The sequence below is a fragment of the Rhincodon typus genome, chromosome 10 (assembly GCF_021869965.1).
Source record: "Rhincodon typus isolate 14 chromosome 10, sRhiTyp1.1, whole genome shotgun sequence".
In the NCBI taxonomy this organism is placed as follows: domain Eukaryota; kingdom Metazoa; phylum Chordata; class Chondrichthyes; order Orectolobiformes; family Rhincodontidae; genus Rhincodon; species Rhincodon typus.
Window position 1 is genome coordinate 21,091,832 of NC_063341.1, and position 27,271 is coordinate 21,119,102.

The 27,271-nt window shown below is 40.6% G+C and overlaps 2 protein-coding genes across 6 annotated transcripts in view; one reads left to right on the forward strand and one right to left on the reverse strand.

Moving 5' to 3' along the window:
- The window catches only part of dbt (dihydrolipoamide branched chain transacylase E2), a 51,598-nt gene extending 49,187 nt beyond the window's left edge, over window positions 1-2,411 (reverse strand). The window contains exons 1-2 of one of the 2 annotated variants that reach the window (XM_048601721.1): window positions 2,249-2,336; window positions 1,657-1,776 (exon numbers count right to left, since the gene is read on the reverse strand). In XM_048601721.1, coding sequence (XP_048457678.1) covers window positions 1,657-1,686 — 30 coding nt within the window. In that variant the 5' untranslated portion in view covers window positions 1,687-1,776; window positions 2,249-2,336. Of the gene's footprint in view, window positions 1-1,656; window positions 1,777-2,248 lie in introns of both variants that reach the window. The other variant, XM_020530258.2, reaches the window with a different exon arrangement.
- Window positions 2,412-2,929: 518 nt separating this feature from the next.
- On the forward strand, window positions 2,930-26,390 carry rtca (RNA 3'-terminal phosphate cyclase). Of its 4 annotated transcripts, none has more exons than XM_048601725.1 (11): window positions 2,930-2,948; window positions 8,728-8,828; window positions 12,516-12,659; window positions 15,809-15,932; window positions 16,598-16,656; window positions 17,625-17,766; window positions 18,387-18,511; window positions 22,188-22,246; window positions 22,600-22,694; window positions 25,062-25,166; window positions 26,165-26,390. In XM_048601725.1, exons 3-11 carry the CDS (start codon window positions 12,541-12,543, stop codon window positions 26,261-26,263), a joined length of 927 nt encoding a protein of 308 aa, XP_048457682.1. In that variant the 5' UTR covers window positions 2,930-2,948; window positions 8,728-8,828; window positions 12,516-12,540; the 3' UTR covers window positions 26,264-26,390. The 4 variants fall into 4 exon arrangements, with proteins under 4 accessions (XP_048457682.1, XP_020385845.1, XP_048457683.1 ...); XM_020530256.2 differs by lacking the exon at window positions 2,930-2,948 and adding an exon at window positions 7,231-7,406; XM_048601726.1 differs by lacking the exon at window positions 2,930-2,948 and adding an exon at window positions 7,529-7,547.
- Window positions 26,391-27,271: the final 881 nt, after the last annotated feature.

Sequence of the window (27,271 nt, forward strand, 5' to 3'; positions counted from 1 at the left end):
AATGCGAGGTGATGCATTTTGGAAGATCCAATTCAAAAGCGAACTATACGGTAAATGGAAAAGCCCTGGGGAAAATTGATGCACAGAGAGATCTGGGTGTTCAGGTCCATTGTACCCTGAAGGTGGCAATGCAGGTCGATAGAGTGGTCAAGAAGGCATACGGCATGCTTTCATTCATTGCTCGGGGTATTGAGTACAAGAGTTGGCAGGTCATGTTACAGTTGTATAGGACTTTGGTTCGACCACATTTGGAATACTGCGTACAGTTCTGGTCGCCACATTACCAAAAGGATGTGGATGCTTTGGAGACGGTGCAGAGGTTCACCAGGATGTTGCCTGATATGGAGGGCGCTAGCTATGAAGAGAGGTTGAGTAGATTAGGATTATTTACATTAGAAAGACGGAGGTTGAGGGGGGACCTGATTGAGGTCTACAAAATCATGAGAGGTATAGACAGGGTGGATAGCAAGAAGCTCTTTCCCAGAGTGGGGGACTCAGTTACTAGGGGTCACGATTTCAAGGTGAGAGCGGAAAAGTTTAAGGGAGATATGCGTGGAAAGTTCTTTACACAGAGGGTAGTGGGTGCCTAGAACACATTGCCAGCAGAGGCGGGCACAATAGCGTCATTTAAGATGTATCTAGACAGATACATGAATGGGCAGGGAGCAGAGGGATATAGATCCTTGGAAAATAGGTGACAGGTTTAGATAGAGGATCTGGATTGGCGCAGGCTTGGAGGGCCGAAGGGCCTGTTCCTGTGCTGTAATTTTCTTTGTTCTATGAAGACAGGCAAAATGTTCACCATCTCTGCTACTTCCTTATTCCCCATCAAATGTCACGTTTCTGCTTGTCAAAATCTTGAATTGCTTCTTTAAATGTTTCCCACTGTTTATTTACAAGGTCTGCTTACCTGATTAACATAGCCAGACCTCCTTTCATTATTGTATAATCAGTTGTGTTTTAGATTTTTGTTTAGGACTGGAACATATCACCTTGAATTTAACAGAGAATTTAATAGCATTTTGATGCTTCTTTCCCCTTAGGGTATCTTTTATTGTGAAATCACTCATTAAATCTGCCTCATTACATAATACTAATATCTAAGATGACTATAATATGTGGTAGCTGGTTCTACCACATGTTGTTCCAGGAAATTGTCACAGAAGTATTTCACAAACTCATTGTCCAAACAACCCTTTTCACGTTTGATATATTCAGTCTACGTGAAGATTAAAGTCTTATACAACTATTACATTGAATGTGTTACAAGGTCCAAGTATTTCTTGCTTAATATACTGTTCAACAGCATAACTCCTGTTAGGGGGCCTAGAAACTTTTAATAATGTTTTCTGATCCTTCTTTTTCATAATCTCTCATTCAATATTCAGTTTTTCTGAGCTAAGATTCTGTCTTACTTAACATCCTTAGCATTCAGTTAATTATTGTCCTATACAACTCATTTCAACACCTGAAACAGGGCAATGGTATCTATCAGCACTGGTGCTATCTGATACCTTGAACCACCTTCTGCAGCCCCAAGCCAGAATGTTTGACAGGTTTTATTCTGAAGTCTCATATCACTTTTTCACTGTAACACAGCATTCCAGTTGGCTGCTATGTAATGTCCTCTTTGGCAGTTAAGGCTAATTCACTTACAGAATCGATCAACCTACGTCCTTGCCTCATTAACACCTTCTCAACTTCATCCTTCTTTATTTTGACACACGTTGCGCACTGAAAATCACGATGCACCTAGATACGGGGTGGAGCGTAACACTGCAAACATAGTGAAGGAAATAAAAACAGATGGAATTACAGGAAATTTCAGCCCAATACTTCCGTCTAGTACCTGACAGTTAACACTGCACAAGTTTTTTAAGTTAATTGACATCTCGTCAGTAAAGAATCAAGAAATGTAATGAGCAGATACAGAATGTGGCAATGATGGTCATCTCTCAGAAAATCTAACTAGTCTCACTCGATGTTAAATTTTAAGGTATTGGGTATAAAGTGGGTCTAACTTGATGGGCTGACTGACAGCGCAGCAGTTTGTTGTGAGGGTGACATTTGTCAGGTCCCGGTCTCGGGACCGACGTTCAGCAGCAGACAAAAATCAGGCAGGGAATGGACCAGGGTAACATCCCACCGGGACAACCGCACCAAGCTCAGGCTGCCCCGTCCCTCCTGAACTGCCTGATTCCCCTTGGAGTATCCGCCACTGAACTGTGAATCCCACCCCCTCCGGTACCTGTCGGAGCGGGGTCCTCCCGACACCCAGCCGCAACTTGAGCCCCTCAGCCCCAACAACCGTTCGAAAAGCTCGCACAGCCGCCATCTTAACTGGAAATGAGATCAGCACCGCGTCAGCGCCAAGAGCACGGCTCACAGCACAGGGACGGCGCGCAGCAAGGGTCCCGACAACAGCACACTGCACAATGCAGTAGAGTGCCAACACCAGCAAAACGTGCGATGCAGTAGACTGCTAACCTCCCACCAGTAGACTGTGCAATGCAATAGGGACGGAACACCTGTACTTTGTGCAATAGAGTACCAACGCCAGCCAACTGTGCAATGCAATACAGTGTAAACAGTGTTGGTGTTAGGACTCTATTACACTGCACAGTATGCTGTTGGAACGTTTGTAGTGGAGTTTCCCAGGAATTTGCATTGGAACCCTTCTTTTCGTAATTTATATTAATGACTTCGAGTTTGGTGTGCAGGGGGCAATTTCAAAGTTTGCAGATAACACAAAACTAAGAAGAATTGTAAACTGTGAGAAGGACAACGTAGAACATTAGAAGGACATAAACAAGTTGGTGGAGTGGGTAGCTGTTTGGCACAAAAACAGAAATTGCTGGAGAAACCCAGCAGACCTGGTGGCATCTGTGGAAGGGAAGTAGAGTTAACATTTCAAGTCCAGTGACCCTTCTTCAGACCCTGTTTGGCAGGTGAGTTTCAATGCAGAGGTGATGCATTTTGTTAGGAAGAATATTGAAAGACGATATGAAATAGGGGGTACAGGTCCTCATGGCAGGCTGATACAGAAGGTAAAGTTGCATGGGGTCAGAGGTGAGCTTGCAAGATGGATAAAAAACTGTCTCGATCATAGAAGATAGAGGGTAGCCGTGAAAGGGTGCATTTCTGAATGGAGGGCTGTGACTAGTGGTGTTCTTCAGGGATCAGTGTTGGGACCTTAGCTGTTTGTAATATATACAAATGATTTGGAAGAGAATATAACTGGTCTGATTAGTAAGTTTGCCGATGACACGAAGGTTGGAGGAATTGCAGATAGCAATGATGCCTGTCAAAGGATACAACAGGATATAGATCGGTTGGTGACTTGAACAGAGAGATGGCAGAGGGAGTTTAATCCAGAAAAATGTGAGGTAATGCATTTTGGAAGATTTAATCCAGATGGAAAATATACAGTAAATGGCAGAACCCTTAAGAGTATTGATAGGCAGACGGATCTGGGTGTACAGGTACACAGGTCACTGAAAGTGGCAATGCAGGTGGAAAAGGTAGTCAACAAGGCATATGGCATGCTTGCCTTCATCGGCTGGAGCACTGAGTTTAAAAATTGGCAGGTGATGTTGCAGTTTTATTGAACCTTAGTTAGGCCACATTTGGAATAGTGTTCAATTCTGGTCACCACACTACCAGAAGGATGTGGTGGCTTTGGAGAGGGTACAGAAAAGATTTACCAGGATGTTGCCTGGTATGGAGGACATCAGCTGTGAGGAGAGGTTGGAGAAACTTGGGTTGTTCTCACTGGAACTATGGAGGTTGAAGGGACACCTGATAGAGGTCTCCAAGATTATGAAGGGCACAGACAGACTGGACAGTCAGAAGCTATTTCCCAGGGTGGAAGAGTCAGTTCCCAGGGGCCATGGGTTTAAGGTGTGAGGGGCAAGGTTTAACAGTGATGTACAAGGCAAGTTTTTTACACAGAGGGTGATGGGTGCCTTGCTGCCAGGGGAGGTAGTGGAAGCAGATACCATAGTGACTTTTAAAGGGTGTCTTGACAAATTTATGAATAGGATGGGAATAGAGGGATACGGTCCCCGGAAGGGTAGGGGGTTTTAGTTGTGCCTGGCAGCATGTCGGTGCAGGCTTAGAGGGTCAAAGGGCCTGTTCCTGTACTGTAATTTTCTTTGTTGTTTTAGGTGTAAAGGGATGAAGAAGCAGAGGTACCTATGCGCATAGATCATTGTAAGTGGCAGGATATGCAGAGAGTTTTGAGCTTAAAAAGTGATATCGCCAGACCAGATTGTTAAGGATTATTTGGACATGACAAAGAGCAATTGGAGAAATTGGAAAAATATAGGAAAATAGGCCTAATGTAATAAAAAGTTTTGGCATGAAGGTAACTGCATAACCTTCACTGTCCGCGATAACCATTCTTTTATGCAGTTGACAATGGAGCCACCTGGGAATGTTTTTCAACTTGTTTTCTGCACAACTGAATGCCTGGATAAGTACTGAAAGTATTACGAAATGGCAATACAGCACTTAACGTTGGTCATGTCTGGTTTCCTTCTCTCTTTGTAGTTCAAGCTTTTTCAATTCCGTTTCCCTTTCCATTGCTCTTCTTTTTTTCCTTTCTTCCTTTCTGCTCCCTTTACATTTCTCTTTTCCCTTTTTCTTCAAATTTGATATATTTTTCATTTATCTTTTTGTCTCTTTTTCCTCTAACTGATGTTTTACTTAAAAGAAAATCAAACTAAATCTTTCATATTTCTCGTGGTGGCATCTCAATTTCAGGTTTCCCTCTTTCTAAAACTAAATGATGGCGAATCACTTTGAGTATTTCATCCTTACAAAATCCTACTAAGTCTATCAGTTCACCCATAGCCAAAGATTTAAAATATTCCACTGTTATGTCTTCTACTCTCAGAAAAGTTTTAGCGACTTTAAAAAACATATTGACAACATAATATATTCACAACAACACTTCTGTTTTAGGCCCATTACCCTCACATACTCATTTCAGATCTCTCAAATTCAACAAATTCCAATCCTGCATGAGTCCCCATTTTGTGATGATCCCAGATGTTACATTAAAGTTAACTTCACAGAACTGAAATGACTACTTTATTTTACCTTAAAATCCAAATTCCCAAAGGATAATAATATAAAATGTACTCACATGAGTGCAAAAAACACCATCATTTGTATTGTGCCTTCACTGAACTGGCTGGATGAAAGATACCTGCATGGTGTATGTAACATGCACATAGCAAGCCAGCTCGCACATTAGTAGTACAGCATTGTATTTGAATAAGGAAAGAGCCTGGCGAAAGGTAACCTGCTACACCTTCACTGTGTGGAAAGGTATCGAGGGAAAGGGAAAGGATGAAAACCAGAAATTGCTGGAAAAGCTCGACAGAGTTAGCATCTGTGGAGAAAAAGCAAAATTAACTTTTCGGGTCTAGTGACCCTTCAGAAGAAGCTCTTGTTTCTTTGGTTTTTGAGGAATGGAGAAATGTTTTGCAGAGGAACAGTTCCTTCAAAATGTTGACGGGGAAGCAGAGGGTGTGATATATCTGGGGATGGTGGAAATGATGGTGATGGTCCATTGAGTGTGAAGGCTCAATGTAAAGTCAAGGAAAAGTTAGGCTTTGCCTGAGGGAGGCTCAAAAGTGATTGGCTTGAGAGCTGTGAGGAGGGGTTAATTTAGGGGCAGGGGGTTTTAGAGGGAGGGATGAGGTAGGTATGTAGCTTTCGAGGCAGGCACTGTGTTTAGATAGAGTGGTGGGGTTTGATCGGAAAGGAACTAAAAGTGCTGAGGAAGGGTCACTGGACCCAAAACGTTAACGGATTTTTTTCTCCACAGATCTGCCAGACCTGCTAAGTTTTTCCAGCAACTTCTGTTTTTGTTCCTGATTTACAGCATCCACAGTTCTTTCGGTTTTTATTTTGATCAGAAAGGGGCGGGGTCTGTGTATGTGGCACAAAACAGAAATTGCTGGAAATGTTCAGGAAGTCTGGCAGCATCTGTGCAGAGAAAGCAGCGCAGTGTTTAGTGAGAGGTAGTAGGAACTGCAGATGCTGGAGAATCCGAGACAACAAGGTGCAGAGCTGGATGAACACAGCAAGCCAAGCAGCATCATAGGAGCAGAAAGGCTGACGTTTCGGGCCTAGACCCTTCATCAGAAATGGGGGAGGGGAAGGGGGTTCTGAAATAAATAGGGAGAGGGGGGAGGCGGATAGAAGATGGATAGAGGAGAGAATAGGTGGAGAGGAAACAGACAGGTCGAAGAGGCGGGGATGGAGCCAGTAAAGGTGAGTGTAGGTGGGGAGTTAGGGAGGGGATAGGTCAGTCCAGGAAGGACGGACAGGTCAAGGGGGCGGGATGAGGTTAGTAGGTAGGAGATGGGGGTGTGGCTTGAGGTGGGAGGAGGGGATAGGTGGGAGGAAGAACAGGTTAGGGAGGCGGGGACGATGTTCACCTGCACATCTGCGAATGTGGTATATTGCATCCGCTGTACCTGTTGTGGGAAACAGGTACATCGGGGAAACCATGCGGAGGCTCGGGGAGCGCTTTGTAGAACACCTACGCTCGGTTCACAATAAACAACTTCACCTCCCAGTCGCGAACCATTTGAACTCCCCCTCCCATTCCTCAGACGACATGTCCATCCTGGGCCTCCTGCAGTGCCACAACGATGCCACCCGAAGGTTGCAGGAACAGCAACTCATCTTCCCCTTGGGAACCCTGCAACCCAATGGTATCAATGTTGATTTCACAAGCTTCAAAATCTCCCCTCCCCCTACCGCATCCCAAAACCAGTCCCCCGCCTCCCTAACCTGTTCTTCCTCCCCCCACCTCAAGCCGCACCCCCATCTCCTACCTACTAACCTCATCCTGCCCCCTTGACCTGTCCGTCCTCCCTGGACTGACCTATCCCCTCCCCAACTCCCCACCTACATTCACCTTTACTGGCTCCATCCCCGCCTCTTCGACCTATCCTCTCCTCTATCCATCTTCTATCCGCCTCCCCCTCTCTCCCTATTAATTTCAGAACCCCCTTCTCCTCTCCTCCCCTCCCCCATTTCTGATGAAGGGTCTAGGCCCGAAACGTCAGCCTTTCTGCTCCTGTGATGCTGCTTGGCCTGCAGTGTTCATCCAGCTCTGCACCTTGTTCAGTGAGAGGGACAGGGTTTCGGGATAGGGCGGGGCTTAGTGCAAGGCGCCGTGTTTAGGGAGAGGGGCGGGGCTTAGCGCGGGGCTCCGTGTTTCGGGAGAGGGGCGGGTTTGGACTGGTTGATGGGCCGGGTTAATCTGCTGCGGTTGGTTATCTCGGCCCGTCTTTAATCTGTGGTTTTTAAAGCGAACACGAATATTTCGGTTTGTGGCAATGGCGGAGCAGTACGTTGAAATTGACGGTGGGATAATGGAGGGGGTGAGTGATGCTGGTGACTGAAGTTGGGTTTATCTGCTCCGATCCCTCGGCCTTTGGGCCTTGTTGCGGCCTTTAAACGACAAGGGAGCAGCAATTACACAGCCCATTCTGTCCCGTTGCTGCAGAGTGAAGATTTGAAAGGTTTCCTCATTGTGGGGTTTGCATTAAAAAACGATTAAAAGAAAACCCGCCAGGAATTTGGTCAGCGACATGTTTTTCGAGCCTGGGATTCAGAATATTCCCATGGTTTGAAAAACTCTGTCACTGTCCAGTAGAGCTCAGGCAAGCTCTGGCCTATTTCGATATTTTATGGAATGGTCCCATGGTTTGAAAAGCTCTGTCATTGTCCAGTAGAGCTCAGGCAAACTCTGGCCTGTTTCGAAATTTTATGGAGATTTAATTTTCTCTGCTGTACTGCTGAATTCCAGACGCCTGAAGTCTTGCACTGTTCAGTGCATAAATCCCTAATCAAGACAGCTGTTCGTAATCGCAACTGGAGACCTGCATACTTAAAGTAGATAAATGTAGCATGCACTTAGGCAAGCCCAATTGTTTAGGCCTTTTTATTATACTGCGTATATTACTACAATAGGGTTAACCAAAAACCTCTTTAATGAAATTAAATTGCGTTTCTTACAAACGTTAGGTGGCGGTGGAATATGATTTGGGAAGAAAATAAGTTGCAATTAGTAACATTTATACGTGTGAGACAAGTAGTTATTTTGACCAAGGTATTGATGAGATAGCACAAACTACGATGGGATATTGCCAAGATGCTTCATGCTGTTAAAAAGACGTATGTGAATTCTGACGTGCAACAGAAAGGCACTCGTACGTTTGTAAGTTAGTCATCTCTAGTACATGACATGACATTAGGGTATTAGCTATGGTTCAGTTTGATAGCATTCTTGCCTTTTAAGTCAAAGGTTGTAAGTATAAGTTCAAAGCAGCTGTCTTTAAAAATCACCTCCTTGTTGCCATGACCTGGGGAGGGGGCTTCTATCAGCCTGTCCAGCAACTGTTTTGAGCTGAGCTAGGCTGTTGGCAATCTTGACATCCCATTCAAACATGGACTAACCACCTGATTGTCAAATTTCCATTACAGCTACCACCTACTTTGATCTCCATAAACATCACCTGCATCTGGACCAACGCTGATCTTAACTCATTTGTAGCTGAAACTCCCAACCCTAATTTTGTGACTGTTACACTTGACAGTTCTTTCTAAACTCTCCTCACCCCTCCATAAACTTCAATTGATCCAAAACACAACAGTGTGAATTATATCACACACTGAATACAGCTTGTTGTCTTTTTCCAGGGAGGGCAGATTTTACGTGTTTGCACAGCATTAAGTTGTCTACAAGGAGTCAAGATAAAAATCCATAATATACGAGCAGGGAGAAGCACACCTGGACTACGGTAAGTGCGACAAAAGTATGTTATTAGTATAACTGCTTTTCCTTTCTGTCTACTCCTGATGTGTTTGATCTAATATTGCATTTCTACATTTTGCACTGCCTGTACAAGCCCTGAATCATATAAACAAATACTATGTTTTTCAGAACCTTTATTTTCTTGCAGCAAATAAGCAACTTCACTCTGACAGTATGAGACAGAAGGTGATTGGTGGAGTGTTTTTCAGACTGGAAACCTGTGATATGTGATGTTCCATAGAGATTGGTTCTGGGTGCACTTTTGTCATTTATATAAATGATTTGGATGAAAATATAGGAGGCATAGTTAGTAAGTCGGCGGATGACATCAAAATTAGTGGTATGGTGGACAGTGAAGAAGGTTATCTAAGATTACAAAGAGAGCGTGATCAGTTGGGTCAATGGACCGAGGAGGGGCAGATGGAGTTTAATTTTGGTAAATGCAAGGTATTGCATTTTGGTCAAACAAACAAGGGCAGGACTTGTACAATTAATAGTAGGTCCCTGGGTAGTCATAGAGTCATACAACATGGAAATAGACCCTTCGGTCCAACCAGTCTCTGCTGAACATAACTCCAAATTAAACTCGCTCCACCTGCCTGTACCTGGCTTGTATCCCTCCAAACCGTTCCTATTCATGTACTTATCTAAATGTCTTTTAAATCTTGTAATTGTACCCACATCCACCACTTCAGGAAGTTCACTCCACACGCAAACCACCCTCTGTTTAAAAAAAATTGCCCCACGTCTTTGAAATCTCTCTCCTTTCACCTTAAAAATGTGTCCCCTAGTCTTGAAATTCCGCAATAATTCTATCTATACCCCTCATTATTTTATAAATTTCTATAAAGTTGCCCCTCAACTTCCTATGCTCCAGTGAAAAAAGTCCCAACCTATCCAGCCTTTCTTTATAACTCAAACCTTCCAAACCAGGCAACATCCTGGTAAATCTCTTCTGAACCCTCTCCAGCTTGATAATATTCTCCCGATAACTGGTCAGCTAGAACGGGACACGGTATTCCAGAAGAGGCCTCGCCAATGTCCTCTACAAACTCAAAGTAACATCTCAATTCCTATACTTAAAGGGCTGAGCAATGTAGGCAAGCATATCAAATGCCTTTTTAACCACCCTGTCTATATGTGATGCAAACTTCAAAGAATTACAGTCCTCAACTCCTCGGTCCCTCTGATCCACAACATTACCCAAGGCCCTACCATTAATTGTATAAGCCCTACACTTGTTTGTTGTACCAAAATGCAGTACCTCACGTTATTCCAGATTGAACTCTATCTGCCACTTTTCAGCACATTGACCCATTTGATCAAGATCCCTGAAGAATCTCGGAAAACCTTCTTCACTGTCTACTTTATCACCAATTTTGGTATCATCCGCAAACATGCTAACCATGCCTTATATATTCTCATCCAAATTACTGACAAACAAAAGAGGAACCAGAACTGATCTAGGGGTTCAGGTACATAATTCTTTTAAATTTGCGTCACAAGTAGACAGGATAGTTAAGAAGGCGTTTAGCACACATGCCTTCATTACTCAAAGGTCTGAGCATAGGAGTTGGGACGTCATGCTGAGGTTGTACAGGACGTTTGAGGCTTCTTCTGGAGTACTGTGATATACGAAGGATATTATTAAGTTGGGGAGGGTTCAGAAAAGATTTACTAGGATCCCTCTGGGAATGGAGGGGGTTTGAGTTATAAAAATAGGCCAGGATTTCTTTTTCACTGGAGCATAGGATGTTGAGGGGTGACCTTATAGAAGTTTATAAAATCATCAGGGGCACAGAAAAGGTGAATAGAATGGTCTTTTCCCTATGGTGGGAGAGTTCAAAAATAGGGGACGTATTTTTAAGGTGAGAGGATAAAGTTTTAAAAAGGACACGAGGTGCAACTGTTTTTATGGAGAGTTTGGGTGCTGAATGAACTGCCAGAGGAAGTGGTGGATGCAGGTACAGTTAAAACATTTAAACTATAGTTGGATATGTACATGAATAGGAAGGGATTGGAGGGATATGGGCCAAATGCAGGCAAGTGTGACTAGTTTAGTTTGGCAACGTGGTTGACATGGACTTGTTGGACCGAAGAGTCTGTATTACTCTATAATATCTGGTTTAGACTGTATTGTGAGTAGACTGCAAACTTGCAGGAGAATCGTAAAATGTATAGTTAATTGAAATGAAAACATACAAATCTACTGTCCTGGCACTTTTAAATTATGTTTCTTTTCAAATTATTTTGTGATTCCCTGTTCATATTATGGCCACTCGCAGTAATATAATTCCGTGTAATAACTTGAGTTGGGCTGAGGGGATGACAGAGTAATTACTTTCCATTTCATTCTGTGCTTCATCTGACAGCCAAATTGGATGGGAATATATTTCCTTCAATTAATTAATGGAAGACTGAAGCCACTGCTCTCACTTCCTGCACCAAAATCCATTGCCTAGTTACAGTCTGAGATTAAACGAGTCTGTTAACATACAGTTGTCGCATTTGAGCCCGAGCTAAGCTTCCAATTGCATGTTCATAGCATCACTAAGGTTGCCCATTTGTATCTCAGTAACATTAACTAAGTTCATTTCTGTTTTTAGCTTGTCTGCTCTGCAACTTCACTTGTGCCTTCATTGGTATAATCAGCTATAGAATCAATGCACTCCTGGATGGTGTCCTATATTATACTCTTTGTATACATGAGGTCATCCAAACTTCTGAGATAGCAAGAACTGCAGATGCTGGAGTCAGAGATAACAAAGTATAAAGCTGGAGGAAAACAGAAAAGAAAAAAGTAAAAGTTTCTGAAGAAGGGTCCCGACCCGAAACATCAGCTTTCCTGTTCCTCTAATGCTGCCTGGCCTGCTGTGTTCCTCCAGCTCCACACTTTGTTATTCATTGTCATCCAAACTTCACTGTCTTAACTCGCATCAAATCCCATTTAACTATCATCCTGTTGCTTGCTGACCCACACTTTCAGGTGAAACTCAAACTTGATTAACAAAACCCAGATTCTTGATCGGTAAGGGAACGAATGGTTATAGGGAAAGGGACAGGGAAGTGGACTTTGGAAATATCAGATCAGCCGTGATCCAATTCAATGGCAGAGCAGGTTCAAGGGGTGAACAGCCTGCTCTGATTCCTAATTCTTATTGTCTTACAGTCTTATTGTTTGGAATTTAAAACTAAGCTGTCATTGTCATTTAAAAACCACTCTGGTTCACTAATATCCTTTCTTATGGAAGGAAATCTACCATCCTGGAAATTGACTCTATATAGTGTAGGGAGTCAGCTCATTCAAGGTCAGTTGGTGATGGATAACAAAAGCTGGCCTTGCCAACATCACCCATATTCCATTCCTAATTATTATTTTTAGAAACCTGCCCTTACTTTGGCTATAATTTGCTGTCTAACTTATGAAGACAGCTGGTGCAGAAATGGATGAATATTAATTAGGTACAGAAAAGGGAATCTTCTGTGATTACATTGTAGATGCAGAATGGAGAAAATCTTATTCTTCACCTAATCTTGGTAAAGGAGATCATTATGCAAGCCCTGGATGCCAAGTACCAACATACGTCTTCTTAATAAGCACAAATGTTCATATTCAGAAACCTTTAAAACTTACTTTGTATAAATACTAAATTAAGATTACTTTGATCTTAAGGCCACAGCATCTTTCAGGGCTCGAGATGGTTCGTGATTTATGTGATGGTTGTCTTGAAGAAGCAAAAGTTGGTTCCACAGAAATCTCCTTCTCTCCAGGTAAAATCAAGGGAGGAAGCCATGTTGCAGATACAAAAACAGCTGGGTGAGTACAGGTACTGCTTGATATTTATTAGAGGAGAAAGTAATAAGAGCGTAATTATTGCAGGACTCGTCAACCTATACATTGTCTTTGTGCATCCCATAAAAACATAATTATTCAAGTCTGGAGGTAGCATACTCTTGGGCAGCTTCCCGCTTTGTACTGTTTTCCCCTCCCAAAGTGGGGAAAAGACTTATTCAAGTCCCCAATAAACTTGAACTCATCTGAAACCTTGCCTTGTCTCATCTTAATTTGCACTAAGCATGTTAATTATTTCAGCCAATTTTAAAAACACTTAACTGAATTATTCGACTGCAGAGTTGAAAGCCACAATACAACAGTACCACCCTGTCTGTATATGGATTAAGTTGTTGTTCTCTCTGGAAATCAGCCTTTCTTAGAAGCCTTAATGATAAGCAGTTACTCATTTCATGATCAAGGTAGTGAATAAAGATCTGTTGTAGGAATTAAATGTTGGTTGTCACTCTGTGATCAGCTTGTTTCAGTCTAACAACCACAATGTAGGTGCTATGACCTTCAAACTTTGGGCAAAGCAAAAATCTAAACTAGATTTAGAAATAAAGGCCTCTTTAAATTTATAGAGGCAACAAGGTGTAGAGCTGGATGAACGCAGCAGGCCAAGCAGCATCAGAGGAGCAGGAAAGCTGACGTTTCGGGTCTAGACCCTTCTTCTTCAGAAATAGGGGAGGGGAAGGGGATTCTGAAATAAATAGGGAGAAAGGGGGAGGCGGATAGAAGATGGATAAAGGAGAAGATAGGTGGAGAGGAGACAGACAGGTCAAGGAGGCGGGGTTGGAGCCAGTGAAGGTGAGTGTAGGTGGGGAGGTAGGGAGGAGATAGGTCAGTCCAGGGAGGACGGACAGGTCAAGGGGGCGGGATGAGGCTAGTAGGGAGGAGATGGGGGTGGGGCTTGAGGTGGGAGGAGTGGATAGGTGGGAGGATAGGGTAGGGAGGCGAGTACGAGCTGGGCTGGTTTTGGGATGCGGTCGGGGGAGGGGAGATTTTGAAGCTTGTGAAGTCCACATATAAATTTATAGACTGTTCTCTCATTTACCATCATTTGCTCACAATTGGGGAAAAAATATGATAACACTACTTCAAACATTATGAACAATGGGGATTATGTTGGATGTCAAGGAAACAATGTAAGTCAGTAAAGATAGTGGCAATGAGTGAGTGTGACCTGGGTGATAAGACAATCTGAAGCTTCTAGAGGACAGAAGAGAGGAGGCTGGCCAGAAAAGCATTGGTATAGTTGATTCTGAAGGTATGATGTCGTTTTTAGCAGTGGATGCACTGAAGTCTAAGTAGATAAGCAGATCATGTTATGGAAGTGGGAGTATAAAGTCTCTAATAGAGAGGAATCATAGGATCAAATAGGATGCAGTGAAGTTGGGGCTGTCCAATGTTGTAATTTTTTAGGGAACATTGATTTTTCCTTTCACTGATGATACATAGGAACAAGAGCAGGCCACTCGAGATCATAGCTGACCATCCACCTCAATGCCATTTTCCTGAACTGCCCCGTATCCTTTGATGCCTTGAGTGTCTACATATCAATCTCTCTTGAATTTATTCATTGCTTCCACACTTTTCTGGGACAGTAAATTCCTAAGATTCACTGCCTTTGACTGAAGATATTCCTCCTCATCTCAGACCTGAATGACTCGCCCCTTATTCTGAGCCTCCTCCACTCTACCAATCACCACTACCACCCCTCCTCAGGGGAACCATCCTTTCTGCATCTATCTTGTTGAACTTTTTAAGAATTGTGTAAGTTTCAGTAAATCCACTACATTTTCCTTTATGAAAGAGAATGCAAGTTAGTCTCCTCAATCTCTCCTCATTGGACAGAATGCCATTCCTGCAATTAGTCTGATCAATCTCCGCTGCACTTTTTCTATGGAAAGTATGTCCTTCCTTAGAAAAAGGGACCAGACAGCACACAATACTCCAGATGCAATCTCACCATTTGCAATAATGTTTCCTCCATTACACTCCCTGTTGCTGCATGCAAGGGCAAGGACAAGGATAGCCAACTTAATCATATCTGATTTAAAATTGGATTACAGTAGCTAGCACCCTGCAGTCTGTATTGTTAGTAGAAAATCACTGAAGCTTCCAGAAATGGAGATAGGTGTTCTTTTTACAAGAGAACAAATGTTTGTAGTCATCTCTTAGGAGCACATCATGACTTTTTAGAGGGGTTTCTTGAACAATGTTGGAAAATAGTGATGATTCTTAACAAAATATGAAAGATGCGCATTTTTTAGGTTCCATGTTTTCTCTACAATATACATTCAGTGTGCCATTTGTTGTATGCAAATGTTTGTCAAACCAAGGCACCTTCGATACTTTTTAAATTAAAATAATTTCAAATTAATCTTAATGTATATAATTAATTAAACATCCATTGTACTTGTTTTTTTTCCAGCAACATTCTGTATATAATGGTGCAGATAAACTTGCTTATGGAGTCTTCCATGTTAGAACTAGAATTAGGTTTATTGTCAAATGTAGTCCAGTACAGGAGTACAATGAAAAGTTTAGTGTCACCCCTCACAGCACCATCTTAGGTACAAAATACCTAAGTACAAATCTTAGATACAAAATAGACAAATTTAAAAAAAAGCTACTTACTTTAGTGATCCACAGTAAAAGTTAGAAAATAAGAAATGTTAAATAAAAGTTGGAAATGTTACAATATAATTACAAACATTGAGGCAGCTTTGTGGACCTTCCTAAGTTTAATCAGGGTGCTGTAAACCTGGAAGCCTTAGTGCTAAATTATAATGAAAGTTAATTTTTTTTAGAATGCAACTAAATATATTTTGTAATTTGTGTTGAAACTTACAATGATTTTAGTCAAAGTTCCTCAATTTCCCAAAGTGGATTCCCTAAGTATATATACTTTATATGCAGTAATATAGAACCTGTCACTTATCACTTCTGTGTTCTTGAAAAGGTGGTCGTCAGGTGAGCTTTTACATCAGAGAAACTAGCTATCTACAGAACTCTCAATTTTTGTGAACTATCCAAATGCACTAGTTACTTTTTTCCAGAATGATATTTGCCATGCATGATTATTGCACTTTGATGTGTCATTAAGTAATGTGTGTTTTGCTTTTTAGAAGCATCTGTCTATTAATGCAGGTCGCTACTCCTTGTGTACTCTTTGCTGCTTCTCCGTCGGAACTGATTTTACGAGGAGGGACAAATGCTGAGATGGCCCCACAAATCGACTATACCTTACTTGTAAGAGCTGACTTGGTGATAAATGCATCAACCTTTATCCTTCCCAAAAAAACTGTTCTTGGCTTAATACAAAATAAATGTTGAATTTTGATTCTTTTTCTTATGTGTATACATTTTCAAATAATATTTCCATTTTGTTTTGTTAATCTTTAAACCTCTTTCACTGTAACTGTGTTACTTTGTCAAAGAGAATGGTTAACCAACTCAATGGGAGCTTCCAAGTAGCTCATGAGCCTAATATTTTGTAACGCTAACAATGCCTCTAATCTCGCTCAGTTATATATTTTCTGGCAGTATAATGAAGATCAGTGCCTTGGCTTAGAGAGAAATGGACGTGTACTGTACCATTTTTGCAGAACTATCCACATTTAACAATTTTAGTTTCACAATTGGTTACTATGATCTCTTCACTGAACAGTTAGTGCATAAAAGTTTGTTTTTTTAATCTCATTTTTATTAAGTAATTGCTGATTTAAGCAGGTTGACTAGATAATCAGTGGAAGCCTTTTTAATGAAAACCATTTGAATTTTAGCAGCTAATCTTTCATATTGAAGAAAGTAGTAGGGTTCATCTAACAGTCTGTTTTCTTCACTCAGTTTAGTGGCGGGTGTAGAGAAAAAGAGTGGCCCTTAAAGTTGAACTAACTAAGCTTTCTGTACTTTAGGTATTTAAACCAATGATTGAAAAGTTTGGATTTCAATTCAACTGTGATTTAAAAATGAGGTATGTATAAAGGACTTGAATTTAAAAGTCATCAGTGTCAGTGACTTGTACTTAATAATTTGCATTAAAGTCTTCATGATTGAACGAAAAGTCTTTTTGTGCCACTTGATGACTTTTTTAACCTTCATTCTTTCACAACTGTATGTCTTGTATTTTAAATTATGGTTAGCTGTGAAATGGCTTGCACACCCGAAACGTTATACGAATGAAAGTTCTCCAAATATTACCTACTGAGAAACAGCTCAGTAGTTTTCATCTCCTGGTTAACTTTAAAAGTGAAGTTGGTCCATCATTTGTCACTATATTGATTCTTGCCAAGTATGGTGTGGGAAGTGGAAATACTAAACTATTGTAATAAAAAGCAAAATTTTTGTTAGGGTCACTTGAAGTTGAGGGTAGTCACACTGGGGTGGTGATGATTATTGCTGGACTGTTAATCCAGAGACCCAGGTAACATTCTGGGTCTCTGGATTTTGAATCCTGCCAAGGTAGATGGTGGAATTTGAATTCAATAAATATCTGAAATTAAGAATCTAATGATGACCGTGACTCCCTTGCCGATTGTTGGAAAAACCCATCTGGTTCACTAATGTCCTTTAGGGAAGGAAACTGGTCTACACATGACTCCAGACCCCCAGCAATGTGGTTGTCTCTTAACTGCTCTCTGGGCAATTAGGGATGGGCAATAAATGCTGCCTAGCCAGCGAAACCCTCATCCCATGAATGAATAAAGGAAAAGAACTCTTCTCTGAAGACATGTCCTGTTCTTTCCAGTTCCTGTTGAAATACAATACACGGACACTTTTTCAAACCTTGTTTGAGTGTCTGTTCTTTGTATATAAACCAAAGTGGTGAACCTTACAGTATTCAACAATAAATGGGCATCTGGATAAATTGTGGTGCGCTGGAATTTGCATTCATAAGACTGCTGTGTTTGAGCCAATAGTTTTTTTTCTCTCTGTTTTTAGAGGTTACTATCCGAAGGGTGGTGGTGAAGTAAGAGTAAAGATATCTCCAGTAAAACAGCTGACTCCAATAAACATGACAGAGAGAGGAACAATCACAAAGATTCACGGAAGAGCTTTTGTTGCTGGAGTTCTGCCATTAAAGGTTATAATCAAATGTTACATCATTTTTACTGTAACTAACATAAATGTTTTTTCTATTCTTCCTATTTAAAAATTCTGCTTTATTTGTTGGTTAAAATGTTCTCAAATTCCATTTGATTTGTTTTTGTTTTATTTAGAGCATTGCATTAAATGAAGAACCAAACATAATTTGTGGATTGTAAAATTGGCTTAGGGCTTGTAAACCCAAAGTGGTATGTCATGGTTACATTTGCTGCGGTATACTGACCATTTAGCAATGGTTCCATCAAGGAATTATTCACCTGAAGAACAGTGAAAAATTTAAAATGCAGGTTTAAGCTATGATTGCACATGACTTACAGGGGATTTTGAAGGATTTTTTGTAAGTCATTATAGGGATGTATGTAGGTTTATGTGCACAACAGCAGTTTAAAAACTAATTATTTTAGATGTCTGCCAACCAGATGGATCTGAAATTGCTTCCTCAGTTGTATGTAACACACGTTTTAACCAAACGTTGCAGAGATGAGTAATTTTTTTCGAACATTAGAAATTTGGATTGTTGTAACAATTTTTTATCATAAGAGTGAATCGCACTGAGATTAGAAAGAACTAAAGGTGGGTTTTTTCTTTCATTATTAGCTTGCAAATGAGATGGCATCAGCAGCTGTTCGGTGCATCAGAAAAGAAATGCGTGACATTTACGTAAACATCCAGTCTGTGCAGGAGCCTAAGGACAAGGCTTTTGGGAATGGAAATGGAATTATGTAAGAAGTAAAATGTGTAATTGCACGCTAATGAATTTTTTAAAATTCTGGTTTAACTGAGATTTTAGAGTTGCCAGGTTGTAGCATGAGCCATTTTCATAAATGTTTGATTTTTTTTTTTCCTGAGTGTCAGGTGGTTTACAGAAATCAATGCTTGTGGTATATTTCACATTGAATCAATGTCTTAAGGCTGCTAAAAGATTCTGAAGCTACACATGTCTTTAAAATGTGTGCGGTTTTTAATGGCATCTGATGAAAAGGATGCAACCTTGGTGGAATTGTTCACTGCGGACTCAGTGGAACTATTATCACACACTCTCCTTTCTCAGTGATGGAATTAATTAAGAGGGCCTCTCACTTCTTACCCAGTATATTTGCCAATCACTGGGGAAGTAATGGCATAGTGTAGCAATTACACACCACTAGTCTTCCAGAGTTGTTTTTTGGGATCTACGTTTGAATCTCACCATGGTGGATAGAATTCGAATTCAACCAAAAATCTGGAAGACCGAGGACCCTTGAGGTGCAGTGGTGGTGTTCCTACCTCTGATCCAAGACGCCTGGGTTCAATTCCCATTTGCTCCAGAGACGTGTAATAACATCTGTGAATAACAAGTATCTATTTACTGACCATGCCCTATAATCTTGTTACCAACCCACGATTTTTGGTTTTCAGTTATTGGATCTTTTTTTAAGGATGGTCTGATCACTTAATTATTCAGGAGTACCTGATCATTATCTGTATTTGTGGATGTGAACCAACTTCTTTTGCATCTAGGTGACAGTATTCAGAATAAAAGCACTTATTGATCATTCAGGATTTAACATTTGGTGCCCTGGCATATTGTTAATAATATACTTCTTCCATCACTTTTTTTTAAAAAATTCAATTGTGCAATGTGGGTGTCACAAGCTGGCCAGCATTTGTTGCGTGTCCCTGGCTGGCCTTGAGAAGGTGTTGGTGAGCTGCTGCCTCGAACCGCTGCAGTTCGCGTGCTGTAGGTAGACTCTCAATGCCCTTGGGGAGGGAATTCCAGAATTGTGACTCACTGAGAATGAAGGAACAAAAGTAAATTTCCAAGTCAGGATGGTGAGTAGTTTGAAGGGGAGCTTGCTGTTGGTGGTGTTCCCATGCATCTGTTGCCCTTGTATTTCTAGGTGGAAATAGTCATGGGTTTGGAAGGTGCAGTCTAAGAATCTTTGGTGAAATTCTGCAGTACTGAGCATCGGTGGTGGAGGGAGTGAATGCTTGTGAATGTGGTGGCAGTCAAGTGGGCTTCTGTGTCCTGGATGGTGTCAGGCTTCTTGAGTGTTGGAGCTGTCAGGCAAGTGGGGAATAATCCATCACACTCATGAGTTGTGCCTTGTAAATGGTGGACAAGCTCTGGGGAATCAGGAGGTGAGTTATTTGACACACTATTCCTAGTCTCTGACCTGCTGATATAACCAATGTGTTTGTGAGATTGAGCTTCTGGTCAGTAAACTCAGCGGTAATCCCAGGATGTTGACAGTGGGGGATTCAGTGATGGTAGCACCATTGAATATCATGGGCTGGTAGTTAGATTTTCTCTTATTGGACATGGTCATTGCCTGGCATTTGTGTGACGTCAATGTCACTTGCCACTTATGAGCCCAAGCCTGGATATTGTCCAGATGTTATTGCGTTTGAACACTGACTGCTTCAGTATCTGAGGAGTTACAAATAGTGCTCATTTTCAAACATCCCCACTTCTGACCTTATGATGAAGCAGCTGAAAATGGTTGAGCCTAGGACAGTGTCCTGAGGAATTCCTGTAGAGATGTCCAGGCGCTGAGATGACTGACCTCCAACAATCATAACCATCTTCCTATGTACCAGGTATGACTGCAACCAGCAGAAATTTGCTCCACGATACCCACTGATTCCAGTTTTGCTAGTGCTCCTTCATGCCACACTCAATTGAATGCGTTCTTGATGACCAGGGTTGTCACTGTCACCTCACCTCTGGAATTCAGCTCTTTTGTCCATGTTTGAACCAAGCTGTAATGGAGTCAGGAGCTGAGTAGCCCTGGTGGAACTCAAACTGGGTGTCACTGAGCATGATATTGCTGATCAGATGCTGCTCGACAGCACTGTTGATGACCCCTTCCCATCACTTTACTGATGATTGAGAGCAGACTGATGGGGCAGTAATTGGCTGCATTGGATTTGTATTGCTTTTTGTGTACAGGACATACTTGGGCAATTTTCCACATTGTCTGTGTGGTAACTGTATTAGAAGAGCTGGGCGAGAAGAGTGGCAAGTTCTACCATTCAAGAAGTACTTTTTTTTTAAATGGTATTTTAGGGCAGGGATAGAACTAAAAAACCAGAAGCAGGAATTTGGGAATCCCAGAACTTTCTATGTCACTTTATGCCCTGCTTCTGAAAATTGAACACTGTGTACATAGTGTTTGAAGTCAAGCAATACAATTGTGGGCTTGCAAACTTTGCAATGTTTACAACTACAAACATTATGGAAATCAGAATCCTGATAAAGCAGAACTGAGAGTTGGCTTTCAATTCTTGAACCATTTCAAAGAATACTTTAATATTTATGATAGTCGACTATTAGTAGAAAGCTGTGAAAATAATCTGCAGTACTGAAAGTGAAGTGCTTGCACCTCTTTATAAGAACAAGTGGGATGCACACCAGCCTTTGTTTGGTCAAAATTCAGAATGCTCATTGAGAAGAAATTTGAATTAAAATCAACTTTGCAAAATAAATTAAAGATAGTTTCAGAGATAGCAGGAACTGCAGATGCTGGACAATCTGAGATAGCAAGGTGTAGAGCTGGATGAACACAGCAGGCCAAGCAGCATCAGAGGAGCAGGAAGGCTGATGTTTCGGGCCTTTTTCTGAAGAAGGGTCTAGGCCCAAAACGTCAGCCTTCCTGCTCCTCTGATGCTGCTTGGCCTGTAGTGTTCATCCAGCTCTATACCTTGTTAAATTAAAGATAGCTCTTCTTTCCAGATATGCATCTCCTCAGTTACTACAATGATAAATTTTTATACCAGCTAGGTTCTTTGACACCACCTGTTTTTGAAGTAGGTGGGCATTGCCAAGCTCAATTAAGCCTCTGCTTTTGAAGTGATTTCTATATATTGTCAGAAGTGCTTTTACGTCAATGACTGTTCAGGTGGATTATTCAATGCATTTCAATTGTAAAATGAATATCTGTGAGAATTTTCTGTGATTTGCTGTTTTTCTAACTGCAGCAACCTGGGTGGCCAGTGATGTAAGTTTATTGCTGTAAAATGTTTCTGGTTTGAGTCATGCTACCAGCATCAAAGAAAAGAGCTCTTTCTACGTGAGGTAGAATGAATCTTCATGATCAGGGGTCTGACTCCTCTGCTATCATTTCTTGTATCCATCACGTAATCAGAATTTTATGAGCTGATTACATGTTCTCCCGTTCTAAGGTGTGATGCATTGAATTACTTAGTAGAGATTTAAAAAAAATTAAAGTGGAATCAAGCAGCTTCAGGTCACTAATCACAGTTCTTTCATGATGACTTTCAAACATTTGTACTTCATCCAGATTGGGAAGTGTTGCAGTAGTTTATGCCACTATTTATAGCAGCAAATTAAGAATAACTTCAATAAGTAATTTTTAAAAAGTCAATTCTTAGTTTTAATTCCTTCTCCTTTTATAGTATTTTTGCTGAAACATCTACAGGGTGTATCATCGCAGGATCTGCTCTTGGTAAAAGAGGTAAGGTTGTTTTCAGTGCTAAATATACAATAGCAGGGAATAAGTACTAAATGGCTGCATCCACTGCTGTTTTCATTAGTATTGCGTCTTTAATATAGTAAGAGATCCAAAGGCACTTTGTGGGTATTTCCTCAGACCAGACTTGACATCCAGATTCTCCGAGGCAATTTCAGCATTAGGTTAACGCAAAGGAATAGGGGATAGCAAGAAAATAATTGATAGTGTTATAGATTTATGGGTGGAGCCATTAAGTGTTAATTGATGCTTGTTGGATTTGTGACAGACATGATTCAACAGTGCTTTTGAAGACATGGGGGAGAAAAAACCCATACTAGACTGTTTGTTCAATGCAGGAGTTGCTGCAGATAAAGTTGGAATCGAAGCTGCAGAGATGCTAATGAAGGATCTTCGACATGGTGGTTGTGTGGACCAGTACTTGCAGGATCAGGTATAGATATATGGCAGATTAGTTTATTATGTTGAACACTTAAATATGCTTTTTGATTTATTTTTAATTTTCCTTGCTCCAATCTTGCTATCTCCAATGAATGAATTTTACTGCTTACTATCACACATTGATAGCCCAATACATAGCACTCCCTGTCATAATGTTTCGTAAGTGCTACTGCAATAATTCAGTGCAGAACTTCTAAAGTAGCTGCCAAGTGGAGTTTTATATACTTAAAATCCAATTTTTCCCTTTTTCACGACAACCAAGTTGCCATGGATACTGCAAAGGCTATGGTACTGAAGAATTGTGATCCAGAACAAGCTGCACAAAAAGCAGGACAAATCCAATCTGGCCACTTACTGCCCTATTTGTCTATTTGCAATCATTAACAAAATTATGGAAGGGATTGTTGACAGTGCTATCAAGTGGCATTTGCAGCAGAATAACTGCTCACTAATACTCAGTTTCAGTTTCTCCAGGGCTACCCATCTCCAGACTCATAACAGCCTTCATCCACACATGGACTGCCCACAGGTTGGGGTCCTGCCCACCACAGAAGAAGATGGTTGTTTTTGTTGAAGGTCTATCTTCTCTGCCCAGGGCATTACTGCAGGTGTTCCTCAGTGAAGTGTCCTAGGCCCAAAAATCTTCAGCCCTTTCATTAATGACCATACTTTTATCATAACAGCAGAAGTTGGGATGTTCGCAGCTGATTGTAAAATGTTCAGTACCATTCGCCATATCTCCAGTACTGAAGCAGTTGATGTCTATAGGACAACATCCAGGCTTGGGCTTACGGGCTAACAATCACACCACACATTGCCATATAATGACCATCTCAAACAAGAGAGAATCTAACCATCAGCCTTTCATGTTCAATGCCATCACCATTGCTGACTAACCCACTATCAACATCCTGGAGGTTACCATTGATCATAAACTAAACTGGACAAGGCATTTAAATATTACAAGAGCAGGTCAGAGGCTAGGCATTCTGCAGCTAGTAGCTATCTTCCTGTTTTCCCTCATACCTGTTCACACCATACAAGGCAGAAGTTAAGTGGGCTGGCATACTCTCCATTTGCCTGGATGATTACAGCTTCAACATTCATTGTTAAAGTTTGACACAATCCAGGTCAAGCAGCCCACTTGGGATCACATCCACCAGCTTCGACACTCAATCCATCCATCATTAACCCACAGTAGCAGCAGTGTGGACCATCAACAGAATGCATTGCAGGAACACTAAGGCTGTTCTGACAGCACTTTCTCTACCACTTTACAGAGTAGCAGATTGACAGCTGCAAGGTCCCTAAAACCACATGCCATCCTTTCTCAGAACTACAATCCCATTCCATCACGGTGTTTGGATCAAAATTGTGGAACTCCATTCCTAAACAGCACTGTGGTGTCCCTACACCACCTGGTACTTTGTTGGTTTAAGAAGGTAGCTCACTACCACCCTCTTCAGGGCAGTTAGGAATGAACAATAAATGTTGGCCTAACCACTGACATCCAAATCGTATGAACAAATACGCTTTTTAAAAACAAAACTGGCTTAAATCAACCTATTTTAGAAAATAACTTTCACAGTATTTACTCACATATATGATTGAGTTCATAGCTAATTTTCTTTTGTTCTTGCTTTTGAAGGCTTTTTCTTCTATTAAACCAATGGCTTAATCTGGGTAGGTCTTAGTAGGGTACGTTCCATTAGTGGGAGCACAAAACCCAGCATCTTGTGGTACAGCTAAGAACACCATGCCTTTTTGTATGATCGCTGTCTGTGGATGTTTTTCAAATGAGTAGGAAAGCAGGAATGTGACTATTTTTAGCCCATTTCACAAGGTAAAACAATGATCGATATAATGATCACCTCAAATGTGACATTTTTTAACTAATGGTTGAAAGCAACAAGCAGTCATCTTGCATTGTGATTACAATTGTAAATAAGAGTGCTGGATGACACAAGTTTGCCTTAGTTCAGAACTTTGTTTTAGTCACGCATGCAAGAGATAGTATATTGATCTCAAACCTATCTGAAACTATGAAACAGCAATAAAACTTCTCATCTACATTACACTGGCTTCATTGTATTATTTATCTGCACTCCAGAAATAAATGGTAAGGAAATACAGGAGGTGTGTAGTTTTGTGTTCATCTTTACTCCATATTGTCACTGTTCTTTACAATTGGTAAATTTTATTTTAAAAGTAACTGCAGAGTGTTGTTGAACAGTTATTACCTCAGTCCCTTGCTCCAGAAGAAAACTTCTTTCTATTGGGCCCAGGTAAAATACAAAGAATTGTTTCAGTGATTGTTGATGTGTCACAAACTTTTCAACTGCATTTCTCTTTGGCTCAGATCATTATATTCATGGCCCTAGCTAATGGTGTCTCCAGAGTAAGAAGTGGGCCCTTGACTCTTCACACCCAGACAGCTATGCACTTTGCAGAAATGCTAACTAAGGTCAGTATTCTTGTGAGCAAATAAAATATTAGCCTATGTTGTTACATTAAATCAATTTTCTTTGATACATACAGTCATTTTGATTTTGTTTCTGCTGTCATTGTTGCTGAATGAGACATTTTGTCACTTTTAGACACCTTGTTACTATTAACTATTTCCAGGTTAAACATAAAGGATTATGTGCAGGTTAAAACTGTTTTTACCCGAATCATAAATCATCACCAAGTCAAATACATCACATTTATTGCTGCTGTACTCTAACCAGTCCCTCCAAAGAACACCAGTGTAACATTTCCTTTTTTTAAAGTTTGAGATGTTCCAAAGGTGGCATAAAATCTATTGTTTTGAGTTTTGGTGCCTGTCTTGGATATTTTGACATTAAACTCCAGATGCATGACCTTGTTGCAGAACAAAACAATTTCTTAAAAAGCAGAGGAAAAAACTGATCAATAACTATGATTTTTAGTTTATGATAGACATTTTCAGATTGTTTACTTATGCACATATACAGTAGTCTATGTAAGCTAGCAGGTGATAACATGTATAAGAATATTTAGAGCTTGCAGCTGTCACCCTACACGTATCACATCTCATTGTAATCATTAAATGCTGGATGTTTGAGCTGCACCCTAAAACTGGCAAGTACTTCTAGTATGCAGAGGTCCTTAAGTTAATAAAGAGTATAGTTTGACCTGAGCAACTCTACTTAGACTTTGACTTTCTTCCACCTCGAGTGTCATGCAATTCACGGTAATACTTAATTCCTGAGCAAATAATGACTGCCTATGAGCAAAGGCCTATCCGCTGTGTGGCTGTGCATGTGTAAGAAACCCTGTGTGTGAATAATGTGCCTTTGAACATAATGAATAGCAATAATGTAACATAGCATGACAAATAACTTTGATTCTACATGTAAGTTAAGTTATGAAAAAGAAGATTGCATTTAACCAAGATCTGGTTATATTATTGCTCAATTTTTATGTTTGTTTTTCTTTCAGGCTAAGTTCACAGTGAATAAAATAGATGATCAAGAGTCTGGAATAGAAAATAATATCATAGAATGTACAGGTATTGGAATGATGAATCCCAGCTTGTGAAGCCTGAAACTTCAAAGTTGCTAATGGAAACAAAAATGTGCATATTCTTGGCTTTAGTTGAGAATGCTTAACATTAGAAATAGATTCCTATGTGTAAAATAAATAAATACAGAATTTAAAAACTGTGCATATGCCTGTTTGTTTGTTTGTTTGTTGCTATGTATATAGATAGAAATGTGATAGGGAGGCATTAACTGGACAACAGCAAAATGGTACTTTTTGGCAGATGTAGGTGCAAAAACAGACTAAATAAATCCTGAATGAAGTTGGATAAAATACATTCTCTGAAATATTTATTCTATAGCTCCTAGACATTTTTTTAAGAAGCAATTTGGTCTTACTTCATTAAAACATTTTTTTTGTTGCTGAACAATTAAAGAAAAATAACTAGCTATCACTTAAATTCCCAATAACAATGAATTGCATTTATATAGCATGTTGATTATAGTAAACATCCTAAAGTGCTTTACAAGCATTATCAAACAAAATTTGACACTGACACACATAAGGGAATATTAGGCCACATGGCCAAAAGATTCACCATAGAGGTAGTTTTAAAGGACATCTTAAAAGAGACAGATATGGTGAAGGAGTTCTAGAGCATAGGGCATTGATTTCTTAACGAACAGCTGCCAATGATGGAGAAACTAAAATTGTGAATATTCATGGCTAGAATTGATGAAGCACAGCCACCCAGAAATATTGTAGGGCTGGAGGAGATCAGTGATGAGAAGAGTGGTGCCATAAAACGATTTGTGATAAAGGATGACTTTTAAAGCAAGCTATTATGGGAGCCACTGTAGGATGGCAGGTTCAGGGAGATGGGACTTGGAGCGAGCTCAAAAATAGGCAATAGAGTTTTCAATGATAACACTGTGTAGAGCTGGATGAACACCGCCACCCAAGCAGCATCAGAGGAACAGGAAAGCTGACGTTTCGGGTCGAGACCCTTTTTTTAATCTGAAGAAGGGTCTTGACCCGAAACGTCAGCTTTCCTGCTCCTCTGAT